This window comes from Stenella coeruleoalba (assembly GCF_951394435.1).
Source record: "Stenella coeruleoalba genome assembly, chromosome: 21".
NCBI classification, from domain to species: Eukaryota; Metazoa; Chordata; class Mammalia; order Artiodactyla; family Delphinidae; genus Stenella; species Stenella coeruleoalba.
Window position 1 is genome coordinate 5,806,547 of NC_137167.1, and position 13,654 is coordinate 5,820,200.

At 36.0% G+C, this 13,654-nt stretch overlaps 1 protein-coding gene across 1 annotated transcript in view; it reads left to right on the plus strand.

Moving 5' to 3' along the window:
- ADAM2 (ADAM metallopeptidase domain 2) overlaps positions 1 to 13,654 on the plus strand; it is a gene marked incomplete at its 5' end in the record, with an annotated part of 73,186 nt that overhangs the window by 41,974 nt on the left and 17,558 nt on the right. Inside the window, 4 exons of the mRNA XM_079908938.1 lie at positions 604 to 740; positions 3,352 to 3,532; positions 7,164 to 7,262; positions 7,376 to 7,571. Of these exons, the coding sequence (XP_079765064.1) occupies positions 604 to 740; positions 3,352 to 3,532; positions 7,164 to 7,262; positions 7,376 to 7,571 (613 nt within the window). The remainder of the gene's footprint in view (positions 1 to 603; positions 741 to 3,351; positions 3,533 to 7,163; positions 7,263 to 7,375; positions 7,572 to 13,654) is intronic.

Genomic DNA, 13,654 nt, shown 5'->3' on the forward strand with positions numbered 1-13,654 from the left:
CATGGTCTAAGTGTGCTATAATAAGCATCTTACATTTGTTAAAAAGTGATAAAAGCATTTAGTTTTGAAAATAAAGTTTAAGCAACTGTGGAGAGTTAGCATTCTTATCAGTCATTATTATCATAATATAAATTAATTCAGTGAGCTAATTTATGTTTTTTTAAATGCATGAAACAGCATATAAAATATTATCTCCTATAATTAAATTATAAATGAGCACAAACTGTTCATTTATAATTGATACTGTGTGTGTATATGTGTGTGTCTTTAAAGACTTTCTTTTATGAGTACAAACATGGTTATAGCTATTGTTATATATGATTAACAAGTTATTGGGACAAATATGTTCTTGGCCTGATGCCACCAAATGAACCATACATTTACATTTTTGTAAAATTTCACACTTCACTTTTCATATTTTCCTTATATTGATAATGGTACCTGTAACATATTAGGCCAACATGGATGGCATTTCTGTGATTAACATATCTGATGTCTCTATTCTATTTTATCATGTGACTATTTTTAATAATTACATTATACTCCAGGTAAATAAATTATCTCCTAAAATGTGAATGTATACATGTATGGTTTTTTCCCCAGCACCCCAGAACCATAAGTCTGGAATCACTTGCAGTTATTATGGCTCAATTACTGAGCCTTAGTATGGGAATAACTTATGATGACATCAACAAATGCCATTGCCCAGGAGCTGTCTGCGTAATGAACCCAGAAGCAATGTAAGATGCTTTGCTTTTATATGCTTTACATATATAGTTTATATGAAAATAAGTTTGGTGTATTTTGTTTATGAAAGTCTATTCTAATTAAAATAATTATTAATGGTCGAATATAAACTGTGGCCAATGACCCCAGATCAAAATATGTATTCCAGTGCCCCTGCTGCATATCTCAATATTTCTTGTAATCTAATGTCACACTTGCTATCTCATGTGACTTACCTCTACATTTATCACTGTTACTTGCATGATTTTATAATTTAATGCATGATTTGATAAGCCAAGTATGGGCTTGTGTTCGTTATACAAGAATGATTTATTAGGGAGGCGTTTTGCAGCAGTTATCATGCCTCAAAGGCCTACTGAAGTTTTTGCTATTATCCTCAGTATTTAGAATATGCTATGAGATTTTACGGAATTAGAACCAAATAGTCAGGAGATTTATGGAAACCATCATCCAGTCAGTGACTGGACCCAGTCTCTTATACTTTTTATTTATTTTATTTTTTTAAACTGTAACCCAACAGTACATTTTATTTAACAGTACATTTAATTTCTTTTATATTATCTCTAATATTTTGCCTTTTTTTCACTTTCCAATTTCTCCCCAAAGCACCTTAATCAACCAAAAAACTTAGCCTACAATCTTAATGAATGTTGAAATTTTTTTCATTAATTTTTTAACATAACTTTGATTCTTGTGTAGATATGAAAAAAATAGAAATTCCACTTAAAAATATATAATTATGGCCTGTATAAAATTGGTGGAATTATTAACACACATATAGAAACCATTCATCTGTGGAAATGCTTTTTTAAAAAGCTTAGTTTGACAAATTACAATCTTGCAAAAAATGCTTATTAATCATATCTTTAAATGCTTTGCATCATTTGAATAGCATTGCATGATTCTAAAATTTTGGACAACACAGACATTTTATTCATCATTGAATGGCAAAAAAAATGATGTGAAAATCTACTATTTAAAGGAAAATCTGAATAAAGAGGGCATATTTGAAAAGGATTCATTGCTGTCTTTAAATTGGTGGGAAACATCTTCTAGAATTATTCATCTTTAATGCCTTTTGACACTATCACATTCAGTGATTTTGCACAGGACGGAGTCCTAGTAGGACATATGCCTTTCTGAGGCAGGTGTCCTCAATCTAACCTTAAAATTTGGCTTATTAAATAGAAGTACTTAAGGAGTTTAACATGTTATTTTGTTTCTGTAATCCATAGAAAATACATGGCCCACACTGATTTTTTTTACAAAAGACTGTCATTTTTCTGAGGGCTCACAATCAGTAGTCCATGTTTTATTCAGTCTATGTATCCAGCGAGTCAGACATGCTACCTAATATGTTTCCGAATTTCAACTTTCTTTGACATTTTAATATTTTAATTAGGAACTTTGTTTCTTTAGATAAAGAAGTTGTCGTTATGAAACTGTGCTTTTTTGGCTCATTCGAAGGTAGCAATATATCTGAGCTTTGGAAACAATGACTAAGAAAAAAATGTTTAATAAAATACATTGAGATAGAACAGAGTATAGCTTTTTTTTTTTTAATTTTAAGTAAAATGAAAGTAAAAGAGAATGGTAGTTTTCAAATACATCCACAAATTGTTGCTACTTCTCCCTTCAAGAGGTAGAGTTTAATTTCCCTCCTATTGAGTATGGGTTGGATTTGGTGACTTGTTTTCATCAAATAGACCATGGTAGAGTTGATGGTGTGTGACTTTCAAGATTAGATAATTAAAGAGTTTGCAAATTTCTCTGTACTCTCTCTTTGATCAGGTGCCCAGGTTGAAGCTAGGTGCCATATCGTGAGGACAGTTTTGTAACTTTATATAGAGGTCCATATGGCCAGAAACTGGGGCCTCTTGCCAATAGAATGAAAGGGCAGATAAAAGCACAGCTGTAAACATTACTTCATATAACTTAAATTTATGGTTTCATTTAAGGCCAATGGCCTGCTCCTAGCTTTACAAAAGCTAAATGTATTATACAAGGAAGTTATGTATAAGAGGCTCTATTATCAAGGAAAAATGGGAGAATAGAGAATGAGAACATCCAGCAAATATGTGCAAGGATTCAAGCTGCAAATAAATTATCCAATTGGATATAATTATGATTGATAATCTCTTCCTAATGACAACATTCATTATCAGAAAGTGTACCCCTCTATAAACAAGTTCACACAGAGTAAACCTCTTGCATTGCCTAGTTCTCAATAATATTAAAGTTCTATCAATTTTTCTCCTTTTGTTTTCTGGTATTTAGATAGAAATCATCTGAGTTGTTGGCAATGTAATAATAAATCTATTATTTATGGTTAATATAATTAAAGAGTATATTCAAGCTGGATGCAACCACAAAAAACACCAAAATTGGTAGTTTGTCCAAAAATTTCTAATGTTTTTCATGGTCCTCATGCAAAAAACATTTTCCTGTAATAATCCACATGACTAGAATTTGAGTCTATTGCCTTAAAATTTAGTAATTTTATATTAGCTATATTTATCATTAGATTATAGACTTTTCTTCTGAGGCTAGTCAATTTACGGAAGCGACAGTTACATAAAAGTCTGATGTCTGATGTATTTTTAGTCACTCCAGTGGTGTGAAGATCTTTAGTAACTGCAGTATGGAAGATTTTGCGCATTTTATTTCAAAGTCACAGTCCCAGTGTCTTCAAAACCAGCCACGTTTAGGTTCAACATACAAAGTGGCAGTTTGCGGTAACGGAGAAGTCGAAGAAGGAGAACAATGTGACTGTGGGGATCAGGAGGTTGGTACTAATTTGGAAGATTACACACCAGAATTACATAAAAAATTATTAGTTAATTTTTATACTGTCACACTGCCATTTTACCTAATTTATCAAACTTCCTTTTCAACAAAGACCTTAAGGATGTATACTGGGATTATATTAATGAGTACACTTAAATATTGGTATATGAATTCAGCAGTTTGTAGATTATTCATCCTGGTGATTTTCAAGGTCTTAACCCTATAGCTCAGCGGTCCTCAACATTTTTGGCACCAGGGATGGTTTCGTGGAAGACAATTTTTCCACGGACAGGGGCGGGGGTTGGTTCAGGTGGTAATGCAAGTGATGGGGAGTGATGGGGAGCGGCAGATGAAGCTTTGCTCGCTCACCCACCACTCACCTCTCGTTGTGTGGCCTGGTTCCTAACAGGCCATGGACCAGTACTGGTCCCCTGCTATAGGTGAGTTGACCTAGGTTTATACTTCCCCGCTTGAGCATACACTTCCTTAGTATGTCTTGCGGGCCTCTCACCACTGTGGCCTCTCCTGTTGCGGAGCACAGGCTCCGGACGCGCAGGCTTAGCGGCCATGGCTCACGGGCCCAGCCACTCCGCGGCATGTGGGATCTTCCTGGACCAGGGCACGAACCCGTGTCCCCTGCATCGGCAGGCGGACTCTCAACCACTGCGCCACCAGGGAAGCCCTATTTTTGCTTTTATTTCTATTACCTTCTATGATTTATGTCAGAGAATATTTTGCCTATATTCTCTTCTAGGAGTTTTATGGTGTCGTGTCTTATATTTAAGTCTTTAAGCCATTTTGAGTTTACTTTTGTGTATGGTGTGGGGGAATGGCCCAACTTCATTGATTTACATGTGGCTGTCCAGCTTTCCCAACACCACTCGCCAAAGAGACTTTCTTTTCTTCACTGTATATTCTTGACTCCTTTGTCAAAGATTAATTGACCATAGGTGTGTAGGTTTATTTCTGGGTTCCCTATTCTTTTCCATTGATCCATATGTCTGTTTTCGTGCCACTACCACACTGTAGCTTTGTAGTATTGTCTGAAGTCTAGGAGGGTCATACCTCCTGCTTTGTTCTTCTTCCTCAGGATTGCTTTGGCAATTCTGAGCCTTTTATGGTTCCATATAAATTTTAGGATTATTTATTCTAGTTCTGTGAAAAATGCCATGGGTAATTTGATAGAGAGGGCATTGAATCTGTAGATTGCTTTGGGCAGTATGGCCATTTTAACAATATTAATTCTTCCAAGAGCATAGGATATCCTTCCATTTCTTTGAATTATCTTCAGTGTCCTTTATGAATATTTTATAGTTCTTAGCATATAAGTCTTTCACCTCCTTGGTCAGGTTTATTCCTAAGTTTTTTTTTTTTTTTTTGGATGCTATCTTAAAAGAGATTTTTTAAAAATTCCCTTTCTGATATTTCATTATTAGTGTAAAGAAATGCAACCGATTTCTCTATGTTAATTTTATTTCCTGCTACCTAGCTGAATTCATTTATCAGTTCTAGTAGTTTTATGTGGAGTCTTTAGGGTTTCCAATATATAGTATCACAACCCACTCATATCAATGGACAGATCTTCTAGACAGAAAAACAATAAGGCAACAGAGATCCTAAATGGTACAATAGAACAGTAAGACTTAATTGATATTTTCAGGACATTACATCCAAAGAAAACCAGAATACACATGCTTTTTCAAGTGCACCTGGAACATTCTCTAGGATTGACCACATCTAGGGCACAAAAGAAGCCTCAACAAATTTAAGAGCATAAAAATTATTTAAAGTATCTTTTCTAACCACTATGGCATGAAACTAGAAATCAACCACAGAAAAGGAAATGAGAAAAAAAATGATTACATGGAGACTAAGCAACATGCTACTAAAAAACAATGGGTTAATGATGAAATCAAAGAGGAAGTTAAAAAATACCTTGAGGGCTTCCCTGGTGGCGCAGTGGTTGAGAGTCCACCTGCCGATGCAGGGGACACAGGTTCATGCCCCGGTCCTGGCAGATCCCACATGCCACGGAGTGGCTGGGCCCATGAGCCATGGCCGCTGAGCCTGTGCGTCCGGAGCCTGTGCTCCGCAATGGGAGAGGCCACAGCAGTGAGAGGCCCGCGTACTGCAAAAACAAACAAATAATAAATAAATAAATAAATAAATACCTTGAGACAAATGACAATGAAAATACAAACATACAAAATCTACAGGATGCAGCAAAAGCAGTTTTTAGAAGGAAATTCAGAGCTATACAGGCCTTCCTCAAAAAACAAGAAAAATCTCTAATTAACTATGTAACCTACCACCTAAAGAGATTAGAAAAAGAAGAACAAACAAAACCTAAAATCAGCAGAAGGAAGGAAATAATAAAGATCAGAGAGGAAATAAATAAAATAGAGATTTAAAAATAGAAAAAATCAATAAAATTAAGAGCTGGTTCTTTGAAAGAGTAAACAAAATTGACAAACCTCTGGCCAGGCTCACCAAGAAGAAAATTGAGAGGACCCAAATAAAATAAGAAATGAAAAAGGAGAAATAACAACTAATAGTGCAGAAATGCAACAACAACAACAACAAAAAACCATAGGAGAGTTGAACTATGAACAATTATATGCAAATAAATTCAACAACCTAGAAGAAATGGACAACTTTCTAGAAACATACAGCCCACCAAAATTGAATCAAGAAGAAATAGATAATTTGAACAGACCAAGCACTAGAAGTGAAATAGAATCTGTAATTTAAAAAACTCCCTACAAACAAAAGTCCAGGACCAGACGGCTTCACAGGCAAATTCTACCAAACTTACAAAGAAGAACTTACACTGATCCTTCTCAAACTCTTCCAAAAGATTGAAGAGGCGGGAACATTCCCAAAGTCATGCTATGAAGCCACCATCATCCTGATACCAAAACCAGAAAAAGACACTACCAAACAAGAAAATTATAGGCCAATATCTTTGATGAATATAAATGCAAAAATTCTCAACAAAATACTAGCAAACAAAATCCAACAACACATAAAAGAGAGCATACACCACGACCAAGTTGGATTCATCCCAGGTTCACAAGGATGGTTCAACATACGCAAATCAATTAATGTGATATACCACATCAACGAAAGAAAAGACAAAAATCACATGATCACCTCAATAGATGCAGAAAACGCATTTGATAAAATTCAATATCGATTCATGATAAAAACTCTTACCAAAGTGGGTATAGAGGGTCCTTATTAGTTATCTATAGGTCTTTATTAGTTATCTATTTTATAGATAGTAATGTGCATGTGTCAATCCCAATCTTCCATTTATCCCTCCCCCCGACCCCTGCAAATAAACTTATGGTTATCGATGTCTTGGCTTTGGTGGACTCTGGGACTTCAGAAAATCCTACTACGAATATAGTCAAACCTACTGATATAAAGAACACTGGGTTTAGCACATTAGGTGACCAATAAATGTTAAATAAATGAATGAATAAGTGGTTTTATTTTTTTCTGTTTGCCAACATTTAAGTTAAGCATCAGTCTGTATATTATATAATATGTTGTCCTCATTAAAATATCTATTTAATGTAAATAAAAGTTGGAACATACTTCAGAGCATTTGATTTGCCTTTCAGGGTTGTGCAGCTCTGCCAGACCCATGCTGTAACCAAGCCACATGCAGACTCAATGTTGGGTCAGCTTGTGCTACTGGACCGTGCTGTAATGCTTGTGCTGTAAGAGCCTTTTAAAAATTTTGTATTACCTACATTAGTAATGTTATCATTTTTTATAATATTTAAATGTTCCCATTCTGCTGTACTCAATATCATTTACTTCACCCCACCAGTTTATAGCAAAAGGACAAGTGTGTAGGGCTTCCACTGATGAATGTGATCTCTCTGAATATTGCAATGGTACATCTGCAGCATGTCAAGAAGACCTTTATGTTCAGGATGGGCATCCATGTGCAGAGAATCAATGGATCTGTGTGAACGGAAAATGTATGAACGGGATAAAACAATGTTTGGAAATATTTGGTGAAGGTATTTATCATAATTTGATTTTCTGTATATATTTTTTTCTGGAAACTGACTAACATACATATCTTTATATATATTAGAATAGACAAAGGATATTATGAAATGAAGCTATTAATATGTTAAAAATATATTAACCTCTAGAGGTATAAAAATAGAAGAAGATAGTATCACCAGGAAAAAAATAACTGAAACAAAACTCAATCATTCCAATAAAAGAAAGCACTCAGAGAAATTAAGAATTGGTGTAAGTCAAGTATTTGTTTTATAATCTAAGATAAACAGAAGAAGAATAATATAATAATTAGAAACTAAAAACTAATAAAGGGGAGAAAAACAAAAGCAATTAACATATTTGATTAACCCAAAAGAAGGCAAGAACAGAGTAAATAAAAGAACAAAGGATATGAAAATAAATAGTAATATGTATTGATATTTACATATTTAGCAATTACATTAAATATAAAACCTGTGTTAAATATTCAATTTAGGGAAAGGATGTAGCAAGAAGTGACGATGCAACTACAAGAAAATGACTAGAAAAATCAAGGTGTATTGCATTGATGATATTTTTAAAGGCTTTAGAGTACAGTGAAACCAAAGACAATTAATTTAAATCTCTGCAGGATAGAAACTTTGCCTATCTTAGGGAACAACTGACAGCCATTTATGTTCCTAGGGACATATGCAGACTCTGAAAGTTGAAGATCAAGCTTGGCTTAGCTAGAGATCTTCAAGAAAAAAGAAAGATAAACTAGAAAAGTTTTAGCAGTTGGAATTGAAGGGGAGGGGCTGTCAAAACCATAGGCTATTTTTCCATGAGGTGTCTGCATCTTTGGAACTTAAACGCTGCCCAGAAACTTGGTCAATTTAATAGATTAAAAAAAAATTTACAAGGCATTACGAATTTTCTTGTAGTCACAAGATGATCAAAGACCAAATGGTAGAGGAATTTTACCTTTAAAAAAAATCTTAGTCTTCCTCCAGAACCTTTTGCTACATTTTCTTTTTTTTTTTTTTTTTTTGCTGTACGTGGGTCTCTCACTGTTGTGGTCTCTCCCGTTGTGGAGCACAGGCTCCGGATGCGCAGGCTCAGAGGCCATGGCTCACGGGCCCAGCCGCTCCGCAGCATGTGGGATCTTCCCGGACCGGGGCACGAACCTGTGTCCTCTGAATTGGCAGGCGAACTCTCAACCACTGCGCCACCAGGGAAGCCCCCTTTTACTACATTTTGAACTGCCTGTGTTGGTAGGCCAGGAAGCTATGCTGAGACTAAAGGGCATATATTTATCCCTGGCAAACTTTCAGTGAAGAGAAGATAAATGTTTGCAAGGCTCTCAGTTGGTAGGGTACAAGGGTCACACCCAAGATAACGAGGTGAATCCAGAATAAAACTGTACATCAGCCTTGGCCCATATAATTGCCTGATTGGACTTAGGTGATCACTGCCTTGCCCAACCCGCCTAACTGTTCCAACCATCATATAGTTGGATCATGTCTTATAATACATTCTGTCAATCTCTTCTTTTTGATTGAAGTGTTTAATCTATTCATGTAAGTAAGGTAATATTTCCATCTGCTATTTTGCTATGTGTTTTCAATATATCTTATACTTTACCCTCTATTCCTCAATAACCTCTTCATTTGTATTGAATAGATATTTTCTAGTGTAATAGTTTAATCTCTTTGTGGTTTCTTTTACTATATATATTTAGTTATTTCTGAGTGGTTTGCTTAGGTGTTACAATTACTATCTTAAGACATTCAATTAATATTAACTTAATATCAAAAGTAAACAAAAAGCATATATATACCTCTGTTTTCCCATCCCTTGTTCTATTTCTGTCAAACATCTTACATCTTTATGTAAGTCTAGTGAAAATGTTTTATAATAATTGTTTTTATGCAATTATCTTTTAAATTCTATAGAAGAGAGTCCAAACAATAGATATGTTTATACTATCCATTATATTTTCTTTTACTTTATTTGATAATTTACTATATTAGCATTGTGTTACTTCATGTAGATCCTGGTTACCTCCTAGTGTCCTTTGATTTCAGCCTTAAGGATGCACTTTAGTAGGTCTTGCTGGAAAGGTTTGCTAAAGATGAGTTCTCCCTGACTGTGTTTATCTTGGAATGCTATCATTTCTCCCTTAATTTTCTGAGGAGAGTTTAGCCAAATATAGAATTCTTAGTCTTTTCCTTTCAAAACTCTATAGATATCAGCCTACTGTCACCTGGCCTCCTTGTCTTTAATGAAGAGTGGAATCAATTTGACCATGATCTGTGGATCTCTTTAAGATTATTCCATGTGGAGTTTTTAAAGAAATCTTCTTGTAAAAATATAGATATAGGTATACATTAAATTTGAAAAGCTTTCAGTCATTATTTCTTAAAATACTTCACTGCCCTTTTCTGTTTTTTCCTCAGTTTGGGAATCCCTATAGGCCAATATTTCATACGCTTGATGTTGTCCCACTGGTCCATGAAACTATTTTTGTCATTTGATTTTCTTTCTTTCCTCATACTAGATAATCTCCATTGACCTATCTTCAGGTCAATAAAACCTGCCAGATTAAATCTATTGATTTTTAAATTTCTGTAGTGAAGTTTTTCATTTTAGTTAATACAGTTTTCAACTTCAGAATTTATATATGGTTCCCATTTTTATTTAAAAGTCTATATTAGTATTTCCCATTTAGTTTTTAAGAGATGGTTTCCCCTAGTGACTTGAACATATTTGTAACTTGAACATATTTGTAATAGCTAATTTAAGTCTTTGTCTACTGGATTCAAAATTGGGGCTCTCTGAGGACATTTTCTGTTGGCTTTTTTTTTTCTGGGTATGTAGCATAATTTCATTTTTTTGCATATAGTGTAAATTTTTTTAAAAAAACTAGAAATTTTAGACAATATATTTTAACAATTTTGATTCAGATTTCTCTAAGGTTTGTTGTTGTTGTTGTTGTAGTGTAATAGTTTAATCTGCTTATTTGTTTAATGACTTTCCTGGACGAATTTTTCCAGTTCTGTATTCTGTGCTGTGTGCATCCACTGAGTTCTGATAGTTCCACTGATAGTTTGTTGTTTTTTTTTCTCCCAAGTTCTTGTTTTTATTTTTAAGCCAGGCTTCCTAGGGATAACTCCAAATTAGTACAATTTAGTGCCAAGCCAATAACCCATCAGATACCCTTCGATGCCTTGACTCTTTATTTTCTACCCTATGCCAAGGATAGCTTCAAGCTTCAGGCAGTTTGCAAAACCGCCATAGCTTTCACTTCTTGCTTGTTCAGGACCTAAATATAATCCAGAGAAGAGTGACTGGGAACTTCCCTTCCTCAGGATTGTTCCTGGCATGTGTACATCTTTTTAGACCCAGTTATGTGTTAAGTTTTCAACATCACATATGATCATCTAGTTCTCCAAGGTTTCCTTTTAAACTCCCAGCAGGCTCTTGTTTGCCTCAACTGCTGTAATGTTGCTGTCATCTTTCTATTATTTCAGTAATTCCCTGAGTGTAAGGCTCTTTTTCCCACTGAGCCGAGCTCTAACTCAAACCAAATAACAAAATCACCCCGGGAACAGAGATCTTCTAGGTAAGTGAAAGTTTGGAAAATGTTCAGACTGTGCTCTGGTGATTTTAACAAAGCTCAAAATAGGTCAGACCTCTTCATTAGCTGTAAGGCTGCTGGCTTTTGGCTACCCTGCCACTGAGGAAAGATGAAAATATCCCCAAAGTAATACAGCACTGAGCCTTCTGTCTTAACAACTGTATCAGCCAGGATTCCACCAGAGAAACAGAATCTTTCCCTGTACCCTGTTTATTTTATCTTTATATACCCAAATCAGATGCCATCCCCTCAGGCCAGAGCTTCAGAAAAGCAAAGAGGTCTCTCTCACAGCAAGACTAATCCTGCATTTTAGCCTGCTGCCTGTGCTGTGACCTGGGGCTAAAAACTTCTAATTGTTAGCAGCCCAGGGGACCCAGGAATGCAACCCCCCCCCCCCCCCCGGCACTAGAGCCAGGTGATCTAGCGGTGTCCCTGAGAAGCACCACACATAAAAACCAGAGCACAGGATGCATGTAAAGGCTCCCCTCTGGGAAATACTGGCACTGTGGAGTGTGGCAGGGTGAGAACATGACATTAGCACTCACCCACCAAAGTCTCTGTGAAGGGTTAGGGCAGGTCCTTAGACATGGGTTTCATTAGAAGCCTGCCCCTCAGGCCACAGCTACTGAGATAAGCTGACAGGTCTCTTACCCAGAAAGACTGGGCTCCTCTGACTGCTGCCTCTTGCTGTGCCCTGGGTGTGGTAGCCAGTTAAGAACTCTGTCTCCTGTAGTTACAGTCTTGTAGGACCCTTGAGCATAAACCACGCATCAGAAGCATTTCACAGTTCTCTATAGCCTTGTGGGTCTCGTGGACATGAGTGCTTGTTGGTTATCAAAGCTGGAGGTTTTAGGGGCTCATCTTTCTGGTGCAGGTCTTAAAAGTTGTGGTGCCTGATGTGAGAGCCAAACACTTCACCCCTCAGGGAGGAGCTCCACGTTTTGAGTTCCCTCCCAACTGTGGATCGCCATTGCCAGGATGGGTTTCCAGCAAGGTGGTGTCTCAGCCTTGCCTACCTGCTTCAGTGTGGCTTTCCTCTTGTTGGCTCAGTGTGAAGTGGTCACTCCGCCAGTTTTCAGGTTTTCTTCACCGGAAATTGTTCCATATGTAGCTGTAGATTTGGTGTATTTGTGGGAAGTTGTGAGTTCGGGATCTTTCTACTTTGCCATCTTGAATTGGAACCTCTATTTCCATCAGCATTTTAAAGAGGTTACTCCACTGTCACATGGCTTTCATATTTCTGACGAAAAATCCGTCATGTTGTGTCTCTTTTCTCTTTGAGCCATGAAGACACTCTTTGGTCTTCGGTTTGTAGCAGTCCTCATATCATCTGTTTGAATGTGCGTTTGTGTGGAGGGCGTGCACGTAATTCTGCTTAGTGTTCCTGAGTGCCTTGGAACTGTGGTGTACATACTGTATTATTATACAGATTTTTAACTTTCGGTTTATGTTTATATTTAACTGTCTCTCCATGATTATTTCAATTTATTTATTTTTGATACCTTGCTTTCTTGAAGATTTATATCCTTTGTAATTAATTTTAGTATATATGTACCATGGTTCTCCTACTCAATTACATGTAGATGTCTCTATTTTATATCTTTTCTTGAATATTTTACATAAAGGCATATTCCTAGTTAAAATTTTTTTCACTGTCTTCCTCTTCAATTTTTGACTTACAGAAACTGTGCCTTCATTCTAAATGCTTCTCTCATATAGACACTGCAATCTTATATAGATACATCCATTTTTTCTTCTGTTAAGTATATGAAGTAAGAGACTAATCACTTTAATTAAATCAGAAACCAATAATTGTTAACGTTTAGTTAGAGTTTTGATTAGGTTCAGTCTTTATCTAGTTCACTCTTGTTTCTAGGGCATAACTCTCCAGGGCTTTCAACTGAGAGATCGTATATTTACTGAGACTCCTTCCCCTGGCAGGTATGTAATCACAATGCAGAAACTGCAGAAAAATATGCTCTGCTTTCTGGAAGTCACCTCCTTATATTTTAATCTCCTTCTCTTCACATGTTTAGAAGCAGGAAAATGTCTTAAGAGGGGACTATACTATATGTTGAGGCCCCCGAGTCTCTAATTTTATCACTATAGTCATAAAAGATCCTCCAACTTTGGCCTTTTTTTGTCCAATGGCCTGCTTCCCTAGCTAAGCTTATAATTTTGATTTCTCACACATAGCTATGTTTCCAAGTGACCTCTGGGATGAAAATCAACTGCTTATTTTCAGTTTACTACTGCCTCTAAGACTTTCAACTGAGATCCTGATGGGTCCACAGGGGCTCCTCTTATGCTGTGTCATTTTTCTTCACAGTTAAATCTCCCTATCAAAAGTTTTTGGCTCAGTCCTCCCATTAGAGTAGAATTAATTGAGTCATGATAAATAACCTGCTCTTTAAGTAGACTGAATCTTATGAGAATTAAACACGTAATGTGTGTGGACTGAATAGTAAATATGAA